Source organism: Anopheles nili, chromosome X, assembly GCF_943737925.1.
Source record: "Anopheles nili chromosome X, idAnoNiliSN_F5_01, whole genome shotgun sequence".
Classification (NCBI taxonomy): Eukaryota; Metazoa; Arthropoda; class Insecta; order Diptera; family Culicidae; genus Anopheles; species Anopheles nili.
The window spans coordinates 6629378-6648867 of record NC_071293.1 but is presented as its reverse complement, the minus strand read 5'-3'; the positions used below and the strand labels follow the sequence as shown (position 1 = coordinate 6648867).

General features: G+C 50.4%; 1 protein-coding gene across 1 annotated transcript; it reads left to right on the top strand.

The window, feature by feature from the left end:
* The first annotated feature begins 13431 nt into the window (after window positions 1-13431).
* Window positions 13432-19478, top strand: LOC128729281 (cytosolic purine 5'-nucleotidase). Its single transcript, XM_053822948.1, has 5 exons — window positions 13432-13610; window positions 16402-16689; window positions 16761-18030; window positions 18115-18548; window positions 18619-19478. Exons 1-4 carry the CDS (start codon window positions 13432-13434, stop codon window positions 18328-18330), a joined length of 1953 nt encoding a protein of 650 aa, XP_053678923.1. The 3' UTR covers window positions 18331-18548; window positions 18619-19478.
* The last annotated feature ends 12 nt before the right edge of the window (window positions 19479-19490 follow it).

Below are 19490 nucleotides of genomic sequence, written 5' to 3'. Positions count from 1 at the left end.
CGTTCGAGCTTCCAATTCGAGGGCAGAAAAATATCCCCGACCAACTAGACAAGCCTCGTGGAAAGAGAGCACCCGGGAACGTTGCTGAACCGAAGCACAGCCAGATAAACACGTCGAGACGTCGAATCTGAAAGAAGCCGCCCGAAAACAGATGCAAAGTGGTTTGAGCGAGGGTGCCGTCGGTGAAACGAGCGCCAAAACACACAGTTGGGGTTAGGGACAGGGAATAGCACTGCGTTATGCACCACACCGATGTCCCTATTGCCGCAAGGAAGATGGATATCGTTTGGACGCTTTTCTTCATCTGCGAAATCGGAAGGGTCGACGACGGGATCGGTGGGTGGGGTTGCATATTTTCCAATCGCAGCCCTTCATCGCCTTCCCGACACCTAACCCCCTGCTACCGGCGTGAAGCAGAGCCATTAAATGTCAACCGGTGTTTGGCAGGCTCTGACTAACCGAACGCCACTTTGGGTTGGGTTTTTGCGCTTTGACTTTGTGCTCCTTTTTTTGTGTGGGTACTACGAACTTTTTAGATTTTTTATCCTATCCTCGGCTCGGCTGCTTGTTTTCTGTGGTTGTTTGGGTTTGGGTTCGTTTTTTTTTCGCCTTCACGCTACCACTTTTTGCCCCTTCAGCAGGTGTACTTTGCGTTTCAACGGTTCTGTTTTGGTGTGTTAGATTACACCCCATTTCGCATTCAAACGAACGCGTGCGGAGTGAACAGTTGGCCGCACTAAATTGCGTTGTTTTCGCGTTTAGAGAGAGCCACGACATGCGTAGAAATGTTTTGTACTTAGACCTGACTCCAATGTACGGTTGGCATACGCCATCTCAAGGTGGTTTGCATTTTAATGCATCGTACCAAAATCTGCTTCATTCCGGACACGCGGGCAATGGACGCGTTTGTTTGCGTTTGGTGACGAGATTAATTCAGAATTACGGTTTTTGGATCTCTTTTTTTACTAATGGTGTCTGTAACAATTGTTTAAGGTTTTTTCTCGTTTGTCAAATGCACTTTTTGCTGAAGTTTAGGCTGCAAAATAAGAAATGCATCTTATACAAGGATACGATTTTTCTTCAATGCACATGCATGTTACAATATCTACAAAAATTATAACAAAAAGGAAAAGTTAAAGAATTTAATCGAAATTTTGAATTTTTCTTTCTAGTTTTTCTTTGATTTTTTATCATTCAAACTATTTTTAAAATCACATGAGTGTATATGCCTTTAAATATTATCCATTAATAGCTGAACTAAGTATCTATTATAAACAATAAGTCTTGTAACATATTACTTACTATAACATCCCGACAGTCAGGCTTTAGCATTTATGATAAGAAAATGTATATTAAATATTCTACATCCCAAACCGATTCATAGCGTGTGCGTGATGAATATAATATCGAATAGCTGAAAAATTTGAGACACTAAGAATTGGAAAAGGCCGACAGAATAGAATGGTGTGTTTACTGTACGAGAATTACAAATACACAATGAAATAAACCTAGAAAAACCTAGACTGCTGCGATTGGCAATCGCTAGCCAAACGACTCGAGGCATATAATTGTATATTTCCCGATATTTGCACGCACAAAAAAACACCCTCTCCATACGCATGTGAGCTCATTTCCAACCGGAATCGGGCAGCCATTTATAAATTAAGAAAAAGAAAACCCCTCCAGCTAGAAAGGTACTATTGCCAACACCTGCCGCAAAGTTCGCGAACTCGCCGCTCGCCGCTAAAAGCTGGAGGAAAATCGGCAAATGAATGATTACGAGTAATTACGGTCCGCACAATTACGGCCGCCCTGCCCGCGATACCGAGCGACGTGAACGAGCCTAGAAAAGGGCCCTTCGCGCCCTTGCACAAAATGGAGACGACGGTTTTGCGGGCAGACCCCGCAAGGGCCGATAATGAGATAATAATGGAGTGCCAACCCGTGGCAGATGGCCACGTCCAAAGCTTCACCCAAGGGACCGAAGGGAACGGTCACTCTGAAACCTTCCCCCCACAGGTTGCCCTTTTGCGGGCTTTGATGCCGAAAATTAAACGCGCCCTTTTCCGCGAAACCATCCCAAAGCGCCTGGAAAAACCGTGGGAGGTAATTAGCGGGACCGGATGCGGTACACCTTCAACGCAAAACCCAAAACCGGAGCCATGGGAATGCAATTTTAATCATACACTGTTGTGTTTATTCTCAACTCACCTCTTGGTTGGTCAGAGAAACCGATCGAAGACCGATTGAAGCAGCTAAGCGAAGGTTTCGAGTGGTACAAAACAGGCTTTGCTAGAGGTAAGCGACTCTCGTGTGTTAGGGCGCAACAACTGCACGCTCCCACCAACCGATCGATGATGCAATTGCTCACACTTTAGCCCTTCGTCACACGCGCCACCGCAACGCAAGCTGCATTATTCATCACGCCACGTGCTTCGTCATCAAACGGCGGGAAACGGAAGCGGGTAAATTCAACCCCCTCCCACCATCCGGAGGTGTCGAAATAAAGCTTGCCATTTCCAACACCTCCCAGCGGGGTGTTGACAAATGATATGGTTTTTATTTCCGTGCTCTTAGACGATGCCAGCAAAGCGGCCACGTGTGCGGGAGTTCCTTGCGTACTGGAGCACTTTCCCGCCAACGAAGATGCGCCCATTACGTGATGGGTTTTACGAACCCGTCCTGATGTCGTGTGCTCAGCCACACCGAAAAGTCATCCTATTTTTTTTTTTGCGCCATCGAGAGCGAGAGAAAGTTCCTGCCCAATTGATAGCGGTGATCGATTACACATTGCACGGTGCTACCTAACCATGGAGCGTGACATAAGCGGGTCACAAAATTTACAACCCGTACGGGAATCGATTGCGTCACCACGTGCACGCACCGCGCACTTCATCGTAATGGAGTTTGTTGGGAGCGAGGGTTTGGAAAAAGGGGTAGTGGAAGGGAAATAAAGACCAGCAGGAATGGAAATGAAATTGAGGCAACACGGCAATACCGTGACACTTCTCCCGAGTGTTGGAGGCTAGAGTACGTGAAGGCGTTGTGAGCTGTCAGTGCGTGCATGAAGGCGATCGCTTTCGCTGGCGAGCTGAATAATATCGAGCGATTCGCTGGATCGGGCGTAAATTGTAGCGACAAAAGCGGGACGAAGCGAGGCTGTCCAAAGGGTGGGCCCATCCGCCCGAAATGTCTTCCTTTATCGGGCTCGACATGCTCGGTGGACTGCAGCATGGAGCATGGGTTGCCGTTGTTGTTCAAATAAAAAGCGTCGGAGGAGATTTATTCATTCAAATAGCCCCCGTTCTAGGTGGCACGCACCCACGTGGTACGGATGGTTCGCATGCTCGAAGGCGATTTAATTGGATGTAGAACAAGAGCCAGGTGGATTGGGGTTGCCCTTGCGAAGACGCTTATCACCTGACAGAACCTTACGCCATCTTGTATTCATGCTCGCGATCCCCGAAATAATTTGCAGCTCCAGGCACCCGACCCAGGAGTAGGCAAAATGGAGCGTTTGCGGTGGATTTTAATATTCAAACGCGACTTAATTAACGGCAACGAAAACAACCTGTTCGCGTGAAAACGCCGGTTCGTGTGCGACTAGAAACTGGCTCCCAGGGCCGCATTGATGAAGGGTTTCGCGCCCTTGAGTGGGCGTCCAGGGCCGGTGCGTTATCCGACCGGAACCGTCAGGATTATCGAGATTCGTTCAAGAATTGGTACTATCACTGGAGCAAGCGAAACATGCTCATCAAATGTAAATTTCGGTACGGCCTTTCGCTGGTCTTGCGCTGCGTGCAGTGCGGTTTTGGCGATTCAAGATAGTAAGTGCGCTCTTTTGGGTTTCATTAGCTGGGAAAAAAATTCAAATTCAATAACGGTCACGCTCCTGTACGCTTTTCTTTTGCACTGCATTTTAACCGCATAGGCATCTCGCTCATATTTTGTATTCCTAAGAGCACAGGCCGCAAGGGAGCAAACTATAAAACAAATAACCAATGTGAGTAGATTTTACCACGCCAGAGCGAGACTGCAAGAAATGCATCGCTTACCTTCATTCGTATTCCTTACGTGGCGGCGAGAAAATAGCACGTCTCAAGAAAACTAATCATCCTTTGTTGTTAGTTGATTGTAGCAAATCACATTATCTTCTTTTATATCTTCCTACAATCTTAACATCTTATTCAAAATGAATTATTTTACAAAGTGCAGTGATTTTTTCGTGAGAATATTTTACAAAATAAGTAAAGTAAATAACGCTTCTACGCTTTTGTATCGAGCTTAAGTTCACAGCATAACAGTTAACATTGTGTTTTAAATATATTTACAGCATAGTTGATGTTTTAAATCCTAACATTTCTTTAAAAAGCGCATATCAATACGGTTGTAACTGTCAAACGCCCTCGTGAATTCAAATGCCTTCGTGCCGGGTGTGCGCGCGCATTCCACACGAACGTCAGCAAATGTCAAGCACTATAGCAACGGCTGTAAACGCGGCGCTCGATTGTTAAAATGTAACTGTTTACCATATGACTGTCAAAAAAAGGTTCAGTTTCGAAGCAATCGTACGTAAAAGTTAAAAAAACAAGAAGCCAGTAGACTGGTGAAGGTAAAACCGCATCCGCGATTCGCTCTGGTTCGGTCTTGTGTCACAGTTTTTATAATTCAGTAATAATCAGCTCGGCGAACCGTAAGAAGCTAAATTCCCGTAACAACCCGTGGCATAACCTCGCCAAACGAAGGAACAAGGCTGCGCCTCCGGTGTGTCTGGCGTGTCGTGGCTTGGTGTACTTGAATACCCGTGTGTGTTTGTGTGTGCGCGTATCCTGTTTGTGCCGTCACAGCAGGTCTGAGGTGTTCCGATATATCCTTTCCCACATCAGCTCAGGGTTGTGGCCACAAGGTACCAGGGCCAACTGCCGGGGACTCGATTCTCGCGAGGCCACCCCAACCGGCAGTTTGCGTCCATAAGGAGCGTGTGCCATCCGTTTGACGCAGTGTCCTTCGCGAATGTACGTGTGCTGGTCGACGCGCGCCTGTGCGTTTCCGCGTACACATCAGGCTGCGGTGTTGTGTCCGGCGCCCTAAGGGCTACCGTGGGTTCGCGTAACATACCGAGTCCGCGTGTCGTCCTTTTCCGGCCATCCGTTCCTTTCCCAATACGATCAGCTGTGTCCGCATCGTCTCGACCATCAACCATTCTGTTTGAACCACAACCACAACCCATCTCTCAGCAGCACACCAGCAGGTATTTTTTTTATCATGTTTTCTTCATCATCCCTTCCCCCCAAACGCTTGCTTTGTTTTCATCACCATTTTTCGTTTGCTTTTAGTTCATCTTGGTAATTTGCTTTGCTTGCTTTGATCGGCGATTCCGAAATGTGAAGGAGAATTGGTCCAAGGGCAATCGAACGTGACACATTGCGAGGGGCACGCGAACCTACGGGATCGATTTTACCCCAAAACTGGCACGGCAAGGGCAGATAATTGCTCACATCTCGACATTTCGGATTCACCCCAGACTCGGTCGTTTTTTTGTCTTCCCATCTCACCGCCAGCCTGTATCATGGCCCGACGGAATAAGGTCACCATTTCTATCCGACGCGTAGAGCGCGGCGTATTTTTAGAAAACCGCGTAAAAAGTTACCAAAACAAAAACGAACCTCCTCACAGGAGAACACACTCATCGTTTTTTTTTCTCGGTTCGCGCTCCATAAGCGAAGGTCCCCAGCGATGACCCTCGGTTTGTGTGAGGTGTTGGTCAGGAAAAGATTTATAGTATGCGTTGCTGCCCTTACCCGGAGCGGCCTCGTGACCGGGTTCAGCAATGGAATGGGAAACCATCTTTTGGGAGACTTTCCTCGCTCGATTGGTGGATGGACTCGTGCCAAAGATAGCGCTAATGTAGTCAGGAAACGTCCAATGTGTGGACTAGGACGGTCGATACCGATCGATGTGTTCATTGCTCAGGTAAAACAAAACCCCTGAATACCGTCAATTCCACACAAAAATACCAAATTCGCTCTCAATTAAGCCTTGTATGACGGCAAGTTGCACTAATTAGCACCGCTTACATACTTGAAGAGCCATTCATTCCTGAAGCTGCCCGCGCAACGGGGGGCGTTGCGGAATTTGTTACCATCATAAGAAAGTTTTTCTTCAAGTTCTAACGAACACAAACCCGTGGAAAGGCAAATTGAAGCGAGTTCAGACCGCGCAGCACTCCCGATTCTTTGTACGCGTTCCTGGTACGTGGCACCACACGCAAACGGTGCCTTTTGGCATTTATGCATCCGGTGCTCCCAAACCCATCACCCGACCGTCCTTTCCCGATGGCTCCGAAGACGCGGGAAATGGCAAAATTTCATTGCGAAGTTCAGGCCAACTTTGCGGCAATTTCTTTACAAACAAAGAAAAAAGAACGATCGGTCGTCTTGAGTAGGTTGTGGTTTGTGTTTGCGTAACCGGATCTTCGTTGGTTACGAGAGTTGCAACGTGAGTTGCTGCACGGAGATGTTCCGAGGGCGCGTATAACATCCCGTTCGTCTCTAAGCATTGGCTGGAAGTGGAAAACGGCTAGTTGAAAGGAAAACCAACCGCATGCCGGAGTGTGGAGCGATAAACCAGCACATATAAACGAGGCTTTAGCGGCACCGGACGTGCAAAACGACCTCAGCAGCTTCGAGCAATGCAGCGGGAAGATGTTCGCACGCTGCCTGCCCTTGAATACCGGTTGCTTGTCGACGTCTTCCAGGGGTTTTCCTAAAGCGGCTTATCAGTCACTCAAACTCGGAGGCGAAGGAGAAAAAAAAAGACGCATCCCTGAGTGGTTCTCGCCTGGTAACCAGCGGAATGAAACGAACACGGGATACGGATTACGTGGCCCTTCGACAACCAGCGACATTCGAGCGAAAGCAACCTTCCTTTGGCACTGCACCAACATCTCGACCCGATAACAAGCTGATGATGATGACGCCGGAGGTGGTTTTTTACTTCATTTTTCCTGGTTGTCATATTTAACTCTCCCCCTTCCAAACGTGGCCAGGCTTGCGGGGTGTTTTCTCGAGACTTCAAAACCGTCGGGTCTTCACGTACGTGCGAAAGTAAACGCGAACATATCGCACCGAGATACGCCCGGTGGAGAACAAATATGTGCACATGTTATCAACCACAACTAGGGGGTGGCTGGGGACGTTCCTTTTGGGAGGGTAAAATTATTCTACCAGATTTAATCATTGCCCCGCACTGTGGCGTGGATGCTTTCAGGTGTTTGCAAGCGAGACCAAAAAGCGTCACCCGTATAAAGCCGAAACGACCTCGGCGTTTGCTAATGGATCAAAACAGGACAAAAATGACATGGCCGCCGCTCTGGTGGCCAATTAATGAAGGATTAAAAGGCCGCAGCATGGGCGACCGTTGCGCGAATCCACTGCCTGTTTCCCGGGCATTAAAATGTGTATATATTTTTATGTTCTTTTGCTTTTTGAAACCCATCAAACGGACGAGTGCACAGAAACAGGATTACACCGCAGAAGCGTGCCGGATCCCAGCTTAAGGCTGTGGCTTAGTAACCGAAGCGTGCCCACCGGACCAGGCGATTAATGCCATCGCAATGGCAGGACGAACGAGAGCTATTGCCGGGCTGATGAATGCAGTTCTTTTCCTTTTTTTTGCTCTCTGGCCAAGCTGCGGAACGCGCTCTGAAGGACGTTATAAACGACTAGCAGGAAAGCTTAGCCGTAATGAGGATTAGCATCCTTTCCGGTTATTCATCGAACGGCCACCCCTTAACGGTGCAAAGGCATGTTGAGCTTGGTAACATGCTCGACGAGCTTTTGAATCCGTTTGTTGCCTACTGCACCTTTTGCGATGGTGAAGATGATTCCACCCACCAAGACGGCTCTTTTGGGAAACAGCTGCGTCGAGAGAGGAAGGATGCTTCTTCACGTGTTAGCGTTCCTTTCTGCAGCATCCGGGATTTCGGGACGGTTGGTACGAAACCTCCAACATGCTCATTATGATGTCCTAGGGAATCATTATCGACCAGCGGTAGTACTCGAATCCGGAAGCACTCATCCGTGAGCCAGCTGGAACCTAGAAGCTTTCGAACGAGCTGCCCGACTAAGCTCGCAAATGCCACCACATATCCTTTAACCGCATCGAAAGTACACCAGTCTAATGATGCCGTTGTTGGTTGGTACGATGCCGTCTTTGCTATGAAGTGGGCACCGTGCGAGTTGGAATCCTGTGCTCCGTAATGCACCCAGGACACTCCTAGCCGACGACTGGACATTGCTTGCAAGCACCGGAAGCGAAACAAATCTTCCAAACCCCCAACAAGCTGCCTTTTTTTTATTTGAGAGAGTCCCGAATGAACCGTACTCCTTGCCGAACGAGCTGCCCTGGTCGATGTCGAATTACTCGCAAACTAAATTGACTAACGCTAGCGTATCGTTTCCCCAACCCGTTCGGGACATGCACCAGGGCAGAATTTATTGGGCACGTTCTTGCTGATTCTTCAATTACCACCCGAACGGCCTCGCCCCAGGGCTTTGTTCACCGGTTGAGTGTTCACCGCGCTGTGGTTTTTGCCATTTCGTCCCCAACCGGTTCCTCTTTTTATTTCGCTTGCGCCTCTTCTGTGCGCCGGTGGCAAACTGCAAGCTGCCTGCAATTACGGTCCCCCACTCCCGTCTGTGGCCACTCACAGATCGATCCTGCACCCGATGGGAGAGTGTAACCAGCAGCAACACGTACACCATCACCAATTGCTCAGCGTCGGTGCAAAAGGACGATGAGGATGGCGCCGGAAATGATTTATAATAACGGTTTGGGTTGCGCGCGTGTGCAGCGAACGCCTGGATTGTGGCGTGTGGCCCAACATTCGATGGGGTTTCTTTCAATCAAGCACACCCAGCATTGGAGCGCCTTTTTCCTACTTCAACGGGCACGAGCGAGCTCTCTTTGTAGCTGTCAAAAGGGGGGGCTGATGTATTTGCGCCTGATGGTAGGCAATCCGCACAGCAGACGGGCTATTTTTAAGAGGGTCTTCCAGCACGAAGGCTCATTTCTGCTATCAGCTTTCTTCCGTTACTAACCGTTTATTTGCTTGCTTGTTTTATCTTTGCAGCTCCATACGACCGCACAGGAGAGTGTCATCGAATAAAGAAAGAAAATCCCCAACGCTAGACGAGCATGTACTACGCGATGGCGGATCTACCGTCACCGCAAACCTTTCCCGACGGTGCGCTGGCCACCGGCGACAATCACGTGAAGAAATACTACCGCAAAGCCGAACACAGGTGAGTAGACGAATGGTTTTAGAAAGCGAGCGAGGAAAAAAGGCGGCCCCAAACGACCCACGTGCCCAGTGCCTTTCGGATTATGATGTTAATTTTCTAACTGTCATATTTTACAACCCAAACCCACCATTCCGGTCGCCTGCGTGATGATGATAGACCCAAACAGTTACGGGGGACGGGGCGGATTACGTTCCTGCCGTGATTTTGTATCTTTCTCGACGGGCGGGAAAAAGAAATACCCTTTTCCCTTTGGGAGGGTTTTTTTCCCCATGCATTTTATTCACTCTCTTTTTTTGGGACGCTTTCAATTTTCCCTCCGGTTCGGTTCGGGCGTTGTCTGGGGGGTTTTGGGATGGGGGATGCAAAAAAAAAGAGACAAATTAAGTTGCGACCGGTCGAGTACCTTGAGAACGGGTTGGATTCGAGAGATAATGTCGATGGGGTTTTTTTTTTCATTTTTATTCCTTTTGCTCACCCTTTCAGTTTCCCCGTAGCGCAACGATCGATCAATCGAACCCTCGTTCAGGTATCGTTCCGGTTTGAATTCGGTGCCTTTCCCAATAGTTCAACAGAAAAAATAGGGGGAGAGTTTCGCTAATTTGAAAATCGATATATGCACACATTTTCCAGCCGCAAAAATCGCCCATCGTTCAGCTTGGGATGTTTATTTGCGCCTGCTCTCTCGCCAGGATCCATTCAGGACCTGCATGAAGGTGTTCCATGAAACGGGCGGATGAATTCCCATCCCTTATGGTTCCGTTTGCCTACCAGGAAAACGGGATGTACGCCTTTCCGTTTCTCCGAACGCGGGCGTATCCTTTCACCACGCGGAGGTCCTTCACGCAAGCAGCGCTTCCTGCTTTTCCTCTTTGTATTGCTGTTATTATTTTTCCTCCTGTGGCATCCCACCCTCAAACACGATCACAAATGCTCGAATCGTCCGATCGAAGCAGGGCACGTTATCAGCAGCTGACCCTGCGCCACAGAGGCTGATAATGTTCGGCCTTACCCGAGGGCTACGGCAAACAGGAGCAAAAACCCAGACCCAGATCCTCTGCCCAGCGCATCCGCTGCACCTTGAGCTGCGAAGGATGCGAGTTAGCAGGTCGTTTTCGACACGAAGCAGCACGCATTTTCATTCGCTCGCCCCCCTCCCTTTTGCTCGAAACTGAAAAAATAATAAACTGCTCGAGAAAAGCAGCACATTTGACGCGCCAAATTGGTCGAGTCGCATGTCCCCGTTCGTCTACGTTACGGCACGCAATACTGCCTACTTGTTTTCGAGGGCATATTACGATGCAGGTGTCGCGTGGGTTTGTTGATTTGTCTCCCTCACTCTCTCTCTCTCTCGGACACCCGGCGCCCCCGGGTTTATTGTATCTTGTTTCACTTGCTTTATTGCCGAATGTATAAAACGCCTGCGAAAGGGAACATGTGGGGCGCTTTGTCTGTGGTAAAAAATAAAACAAGCACACACCCTCACGCTTTGTTCATTTTCCCGCGGGTGCATCTGTGGCGTCGTGTGGTTTGGGGGAAAATAAAAAAAATAAAAGATGAACCGTGTTGCGGGACACGGAGGCTATTTATTGATTGCAGGCGTGCGCGCCCGCCCGTTAGTAACGTGCCGCAATAAAGGTTAAACAAAACCGAAATCCCACCATTTTGCGGCAAACGTTCCTCACCGATCGGGACGGGCGATAAGGGTGCACTTTTTAAAGATTATTTTACGGGCTGGGGTTGGCAAGCAAACACAAAAAAAAACACTCAAATCAATCTCCGCCACCAGTCGGGCACACCGATAGCTAATGTGATAGCTTATCAGGCGTACACTTTGGCTGTTGCGAGGAATCGAACACGTTTTTCTATTTTTTTTTAAGCAGAGGGAAGTCGTTATTATTTAAAAAATATATATATATAACGCGTCAGCCGGAAATGACGGGTATGGGGCATAGAAACTTGAAGCAATTTCACCCGAAGAAAGGGCAAAAATTCGTTAGATCTCTTATTATGCGCGCGAGACCCTTTTGCGGACTTTGTTCCTACTGCTGGTGGACGTCGTCACGCGAACGTTCCCCACACGGCAACCTGATAACTTGCGCGTAGGGGTTTCCAGTTTGACAGATAAAGGAACTTCCGGAGATAACTTCACTCGCTTGTTGGCTTCATCGATTTAGGTATAAGCGTGAAAATTGGCTCCTTGGGAGAGGTAGTGCAGCTTTTTGGGAGGAGAAACTCGCAATCGATTGAAGATAACAGGTGCTGATAACAGCTGATAAGCCTTACTGTGTGTGCAGCGTCATACCTCAACATGACGTCAGGGAACAAAGAGAAAAGCAGCAAGAGCAAGCGCCAATCAAACTCGCGTCATCATTCGTTTATCGTCGCGCTTCTTCGAGAGCTGCTCATCCTGTCAGTGCTTTTGTTGACGCTCCGTTATCAGGTTCTCTCCCCCAAGCTGACACAAGCATTCATTCGAGCTGTCAAACGTCGATAGCCGATCGCCATTGCGCTCACCGAGGTAGTACCGCGGCGCAAAAGCGGGACAGGTTGAGCAAACAAAAAAGAAAAGAAAAGCACTAGCATTGGACGATCGCTCGGGAACCGGATTGGAACCGGACCACCCGAGGCTGGGTTGGTGGAGGAATTTTCCCGTGGGACGACCCCCTCGTTGTCATGTTCCCCAAAAACCCAATCCCCGGAGTTGTAAGCGAAATGGGTGTCGAATGGGTGTTTGGTCGATTGCGAGCTGGAGAACAGTAACATTTACAGCAAACCCCGTATAATATCGCTCTCACAACGGCACGCGACTCTCTCACTCGCGCGTGTCATCACCCAATCGATCAATCACTTCAAAGAGGACACTATCGGAACATGCGGAACATCCCTCTCAGCAGGGGTTGCGAGATATCTATCTCTGAGTCATCCACCCTCTCGCAATGGAAGCAGGCCAAAGACTCCATCAATTTGGGTGTGCGGGGGGGAGGGGGAGAGGTGGAGTAGTCGTAATTCCCCTCCCCCCTCTCCCCCCCTCGCTGCATTCTTCTCCTGCTCCTCACTCACTTTCACCCTCAACAAGGGCAGGGCGCTGTGTATGGCGGGTGATTCTCGAACTACTAAGGGTGTCTGAATAGCGCTCATTCATTGGCGCCTGTTGCAATGGCTAACACGCACGAAAGTTGTGGCCTTCAAATCGGTATAGCTCTCTCTCTCTCTCTCTCTCGCTCTCCCCTTACCGGCCCTTGAACACCGCCTGCAGGCACATTCCCTACGTTCCAAGGGAAAGCGTGTCCCCTACTAACGTTTGCCAGCTATCAGCCACCCTTTGATGAGGAGGAGGAGGGAGGGATTGAGGGAGGGATCTGCAAGGTTCACGCATGGCCTCTCGTGCACTCTCTCTCTCTCTCTTTCTCTGGCAGGTCGCACTTTCGCCACCATTGGAAGCTCCATTCCGCATTCCATGCATCAGTCGCTCTCGATCGAGCAAATCTCTCTCTCTCTCACTCTCACTCTCACTCCAGGTCTAGCGCTGGAGTGTGATAGTGATCTTGTGATGATCATTTTGACAGACGTCATGCAAACTTTTTGGAGATGGCTATTCAGGATTCGATCGTGCCCACCGAGCGAATCGCTCTCTTTCTCTCGAACAGATTTCGCTCCCAAACACCAGAACACGCTCCAGCCCTGCGGCGTTCATTCCAGCGCACTCTCAGCCATGATCTCTGCCTATCTTCCTTCCCTTCTCCCCCACCTTCCCCTTCTCGGCTCTCAGCGAGCGTGTCGTAATCACGGTGTAAAAGCCCTCGAAACCCCAGCCCCCTTCCCAGGGTTGGTTCGGCCGAGCGCGAAGCGTGTGTTCTCAGTTTCGGTTCAGCTATTGCGGCGACTACAAGCTTACCGTGTGCGTTGCTCGTCTCTTTCTTCACCAAATATCTACCGTCAACATTTTTTGTGACATTCGCTACCTCCTCCACGGTCACGGTGAAGTTGTGAACTCGCGCCTCTAACCCCCCATTTGGCGTGTGTTCTTCGTGTCTGACGTCACTGACGTGCGTAGGTGCATTGGGACCGTGCTCACCTAAGAAGAAACCACCTGCCAAATTGCTGCCGCACACACAAAAAACACACCATGCCGGAGTTGTCGCAGGATGAGTTCGAAGCCAACCTGCCCCATCTGGCACCGGCGACAGCGGCTGAGCTGCGCCAGCGGGCAAACTCGGGTGGTTCCCGTTCGGCGCCCTCCAAAATTGCGCGAAATCCCACCAATCAACCACCTGCTTATGGGTATAAGCGCGAGATCAGCCACAGGTACGTTCAGGTGCTCCCGACTGGCTTAGGATCTTCCAGAAACACGCACCTCAGGTGTCGGGAACGGGACTTGTTGAGCGGAAGTTCGAAAACCCCTACCAAACGGGGTCTTTGTCAACGAATTAACTCTCCCTCTCGAAGATCACGACGGGGTCCGCATGATACCTTAGCCGCTCTATCGTACTAACCTTGCCCTATTGCCCTTCTCACGAAACATTGAGTCAATTCCTCCTCCTGAACCTCGAGGTCTTTGTGGTAAATGAAATGCGTCTCTCTGGTCGCTTCGGACGTCTAATTACGGTGACACCCGAAACGTCCAAAACGCAATGTAGCGATGCATAATTTTGAACACCCTCCAAAATGGGAGGCAGCGGATGGTCGATGAGACGTGTGTGACCGGTTCTGACACGTGCTGGAAGTCATCCACGTGCGGTCAGGTCTCAAGCTTCGAGTTCACTCTATATGCAAATCAGCCAACATTTCCAGACCGGTGAGAGATAGAGAGTGTACCCCCTTTCTCTCACTTTCCCCACCATGTTCTTCATCGAGTAGGCAAACCAGACCACTCTGTTGCTTAATTAGAAACCACGTTATCTGTCTGTGTCGCTCGTCGCTTGGAGCTTCTTCAAGAAAAACGCTGCGAAGTATTTTAAGTCTGCCTTTTTTTTTGTGCTCCTTTTTGTCCCCCCTCCCGCGACCGGTTAGGGAGCCATTAGCAACTCCCCCCTCAGGTCCGGCTGTTGCCTGGTCTTCATCCTTTATGGGAATAGCTTGATCTTGACCCGACGGCGTGATATTGCGGTCGTGTAATCAAAAACCTCAACCATGTCGGGCTCTTATCACCCCATCGCTCATCGACATCGTCACCCCGTGCGGCCGAGAGAGAGGGGGGGGGGGGACGTTAATCCCAAACTGGCGGGACTCCACAAAAAGGGCCACACAGGGGTGCTGGGGGTTGTTTTGCCGTTGGTCGGATTTTTGTTTGTTCGCTCCGCCGGGACGGTTGGCTTGGCGGGAAAAGCAAAACACAAAACGTCCGAGCGCGCGGCCCTCACACAACCAGCCTACTGTTGCTGCAGCTGACGTCACAGGGCTGGTGCAGCGAGGTGAGTGTGTGTGTGTGTGTGTGTGGGATGGAGCTGTTGATGCAGTTTCATGACCAGTGGTTCGATCCACTCGGAGATTCAAACGTTTTGGGTGGGATTTCTGTGAGCGATCGTGCGATTAGAGCCGCTTGCGGTGGGGGAGAGAAGGAGGAGAAGGAGGGGGAGGTGGGGTCAAGATAGTTCGCGCAGCACCCGGGGGTTGGTGTTGCTGGCGTTACAACAACAATAACAACCCACTTGTTGTCGTTTCCGACGATGGGCGCGCAAATGTTGTGCTTTGTCGCTTGAACTCCCCTTCGAATTGCGCTGGAATGATGTCGATGCCCATCCACACACACACACCCATCCACCCACCCACCCACGGGTGGGTTATGAAAGGGTCGTCCGTTCACGCGACTCACCATGGATCACAAAAGTGAGCACTAAAACCCCGCATGGGGATGCGAAACGTTCCGGTAAACCGGCGCGCTTGATTTGAAATGCCTTTCACGTGGTCCCCTGCTAACGGTCGCGGCCACGTTGTGAGTGGGTTTTTTTTGTTCCTTTTTTCTTCAATTAACCGAACCGCCAATGTGTCATCATAAAATTTCGACCTTTTGTCGTCGACTAAAAATAATTTCTAACCAACATAGGGCGAGAGAGGCAAAACACACCGGCGGCCCTTTTTCTGTTGGCTCGTAAAAGGTATAATTAGAAAGGATTAAATAAAATTATTTAAAAAAAAAAGCGATGGGACAATTATTGGGCGTGTTGGTGGGAATGGAATTACATCGAGCAAACTGTCGATTGGTCGTGTTTGATTCGAACACCTTGCAGTGGTTGTCGCTATTTCGAGCACTACGCGATCTGCGCAACCCACCAGAGGAACCCCGACCAGGCCGTTGAAGTCGCTGGGGGGGTGGGTTTTTTTTTTATTGGCAGAGAATCGCTCCAAAATTGGACACCAAAATTGGAGGAGGGCTATTCTGGACGTTACCCAGCAAAAGCGGCGTGGTACTTGCGCATTTCGAACATTATGTGCACGTGTCTTTGGGGGTTTAGTAAATGAAGTAGAGAGAGAGAGAGAGAGAGAGAGAGAGATCTCTCGGGGCAATTCGTCAAACGATCGATTTGTTCTAACCTCCTCTAAACCCCCTCCATGAGCACGGCATGTTACCATGGAAGGGTCTCCAAAGTTTCCCCACCCCAAGAAAAGCACTGCAATGTGACGCTCTTCATCCGCACCGAAGGGTTTAACGATCGGCGCGCGAGAGTTAACTTGCGGCGAGAAAATTGCCCACTTCTGCCAGATCTTGCCGATCAACCGTCCGGTAGCGTGCTCTAGCGTAGTTCCCACCACGATCAACAATGGAGACACTGTACTCTGACGACAGCTCCGAGGAGGACCTGTTCGCGATCGTCGAAAGTGAAGCTGTCCCCAGCATCCCGCTTGGTGACCATCACCAGCAGGCGAAGTAAGTGGCCCGTAGCAAAACACCCTGGAGTTTCAACGCAACCTGGAGATTCAATTAACAAAGCTGGTGAAGACACTGGAGAGACTGGCGAGATGGGTGGCTTCATTGGAGAAGGGTCTTCAAACGACAAATTGGGGCACAATGAGAGCACAATCATTGCGCCCCCAAATGTCCGTGAACGTCCGAAACTGTGGGCTAATTTTGTTTCCATGTTCGTTTTCATCCGTCCAGAATCTTCGTCAACCGCTCGATGCACCTGGAGAACATCAAGTTTTACGGGTTCGACATGGACTACACGATCGCGGAGTACAAATCGCCGCAGTACGAGCAGCTCGGGTTCGATCTGGTGAAGGAGCGCTTGGTGAGCTTGGGCTATCCGGCAGAGATTCGTCAGTTCGAGTATGATCCATCGTTTCCGGTGCGTGGTCTTTGGTTTGACTCACTGTACGGCAACCTGCTGAAGGTGGATGCGTACGGGAACATCTTGGTGTGCGTGCACGGCTTCGAGTTCCTCAAGCAGTGAGTAATGGTTGACAGAAGATGGTGGCTGCTAGATCGCATTAACACCTGTCAACTATCTCTCCTTCCAGCCACCAGGTGTACGAGCTGTACCCGAACAAGTTCCTGCAGCTAGACGAAAGCCGGGTGTACGTGTTGAACACCCTGTTTAACCTACCTGAGACGTACCTGTTCGCGTGTCTGGTGGACTTCTTCACGCACTCACCGCAGTACGCGGAGCAGGTCGACCGAACCGGCGTCAAGTACGGCGAGCTGTTCATGTCCTTTAAGTCCATCTTCCAGGACGTGCGGGGTGCCGTCGATTGGGTGCACATCTACGGTGATCTCAAGAAGAAGACGCTCGAGAACCTGGACGAGTACGTGAAGAAGGACGAACGGTTGCCGATGGTGTTGTCCCGCATCCGCGAGTCCGGTGCCAAGCTGTTCCTGCTCACGAACAGCGATTACATGTTCACCGATCGCATCATGACGTTCCTGTTTGACTTTGCGCATGGTGGCAAGCCGGACGAACCGCACCGTGACTGGAAGACGTACTTTGATACGATCGTGGTGGATGCCCGCAAGCCGTTGTTCTTTGGTGAGGGCACCATCCTGCGGCAGGTTGATACCGGAACTGGTGCGTTGAAGGTTGGCACCCACATGGGACCGCTGCAGGCGAACCAGGTGTACTCCGGGGGGTCGTGTGACGTCTTCACGAAGCTGATCGGTGCCAAGGGCAAAGACGTCCTGTACATCGGTGATCACATCTTCGGGGACATCCTGAAGAGCAAGAAAATTCGCGGCTGGCGCACGTTCCTCATCGTACCGGAGCTGGTGCAGGAGCTGCACGTCTGGACGGACAAGTGCCAGCTGTTTGCGCAACTCCAGCAGCTCGACGTGCGGCTCGGCGATCTGTACAAGAATCTCGACTCGAGCGCGAAGGAAAAACCCGACATCCGGTCGGTGCGCACCGCGATCCGTGACGTGACGCACAAGATGGACCTCGCGTACGGTATGATGGGTTCGCTGTTCCGTTCCGGCTCCCGGCAGACGTTCTTCGCCGGGCAGGTCGTCCGATACGCGGACCTATACGCCGCGACCATTCTCAACTTGATGTACTACCCGTTCTCGTACATGTTCCGGGCACCGGCGATGTTGCTGCCGCACGAATCGACCGTCGCACATGAGCAACGGTTTACGCTGGACGCACCGATGATCCAGCGTACCCGGCCACCACGTGCGGAACCGGCCCGACCGGGTCCCTCCCGCGAGCCCGACATTGACGATGACGAGGAGGGAGGAGCGGACGATGAGGAAGGACGGGATCGGATGGGGGGTGATGATTCCCGGGAGCTGGGGCGGGTAAGTTATTCGGCATGCGAAATAAAGGAAAACCAACCTCCCCGTAAACGTGGCTAACCTCACATTCTAACCTCACTTTTGCAGCTGCTGCTCAGCCAACCGTCACCGTTTGCAACGTCCGGACCGGAACCGGGTTTGAGCGTGTCCGTGCCACACACACGCCCCGAAACACCCCGTTCGGTGACGCACACACACGACGAGGATTACTCGGACGAGGATAGTGACGATCAGAAGCGCACGCGTACACCCGGGGATGCGATGGAGCTGGGTGTGGAGGATGCGGACGAGGCACAAGCGTAAAACCCAGCCCTCCCTTCCTCCGTTCCTCTTGCCCACCACCGACCGGCGTGTGTCCGATTTGTCCCTCACACGAGCAAGCGGCCACAATTGTCGCAGCACAAACACACAAGCTCGTTTCCACATCCTTCCAAAGGGAGGTCCTTACGGATTTTCGTTGGAGAAGGGAAAGGAGGACGGGGGGGGGGCCAATCACCATCGGTTATGGTTGCGTTGTGCAGGTATGTGTCACCCACCGGGGTTTTAAGGATCTTCAGCACAAGGACTCACAAGGCTTTTTTCTTGTTTTAGGACCCACGTCGAGGTGATGATCAAACAAACAAAAAAAAGCAAAGCAACGGAACATTTGCAGCGCTGGTTCGAATCCCAAAGCGAACAGCGAACTTTTCTTCTTCTTTTTCCCTCTCTTATACGTTTTTACGCGACATGTTTAGCCGAGCGGCCCTTTGGCGGTTGGTTGTTGCTGTAACCCCTTTAGCTGTTAGAGTCTTACATGTGTTTTACAGGGAATATACTAAATATATATATATACATAGATGTTATCGGCAACGGTAGCCGGGATTGATAGGGAAAGCTGAGAGTAGCCGGTTTAATAGATGCGTACAAACGGAAATTGATACACACACACAGACACACACTAACACATATATATCTACGGAATGTCCGGTACCGGAACCAGCGTGCAACGAATCTCTCGGAACAGGGCGAGATGTAGTGCGTAGTGTTGCCCTAGCCCTTTGAACTGTAATTACTAATAAAACCCCAACGCCACGTGGGAGTGTAGTTTGCATTCGTTGGGATTTTAGTTAATTGGTTTTACTAACCTCCTCAAATCGGAGGGCGAGAGAAATAGAGCGATAGAGAGAAAATGCTGCAACCTGCGATAATGCTAGCGCGCCTAATGCAACCGCTATTTCCCGCGTACGAAGTGTCCTTTTGTGCCCACGGAAAAGCCAAGGAAAATGAGAGAGAGAGATGATGTATGTGATCGTTATGCTAGTGTCCCCTAATCGCAATGCTAGCCGTATGTTTGTAGTTGCGTTTCGAGTCGCGTTTCACCGTTCCCTCGTGAGAAGGGCGCGTACGAGTAGTAGAGAGCGTGTTAGCTTCTGAGAAGATGATGCAATAAAAGTTACGTGAAAAACTCACCCCTTCCAGCTCTG

Bases quoted from the DNA above. Each gene is read 5' to 3' on its own strand.
- LOC128729281 (XM_053822948.1), top strand. From the start codon at position 13,432: ATGCCGGAGTTGTCGCAGGATGAGTTCGAAGCCAACCTGCCCCATCTG. The intron at 13,611-16,401 runs GTACGTTCAGGT...TCATCCGTCCAG, and splicing joins AAGCGCGAGATCAGCCACAG to AATCTTCGTCAACCGCTCGA. The intron at 18,031-18,114 runs GTAAGTTATTCG...TCACTTTTGCAG, and splicing joins ATTCCCGGGAGCTGGGGCGG to CTGCTGCTCAGCCAACCGTC.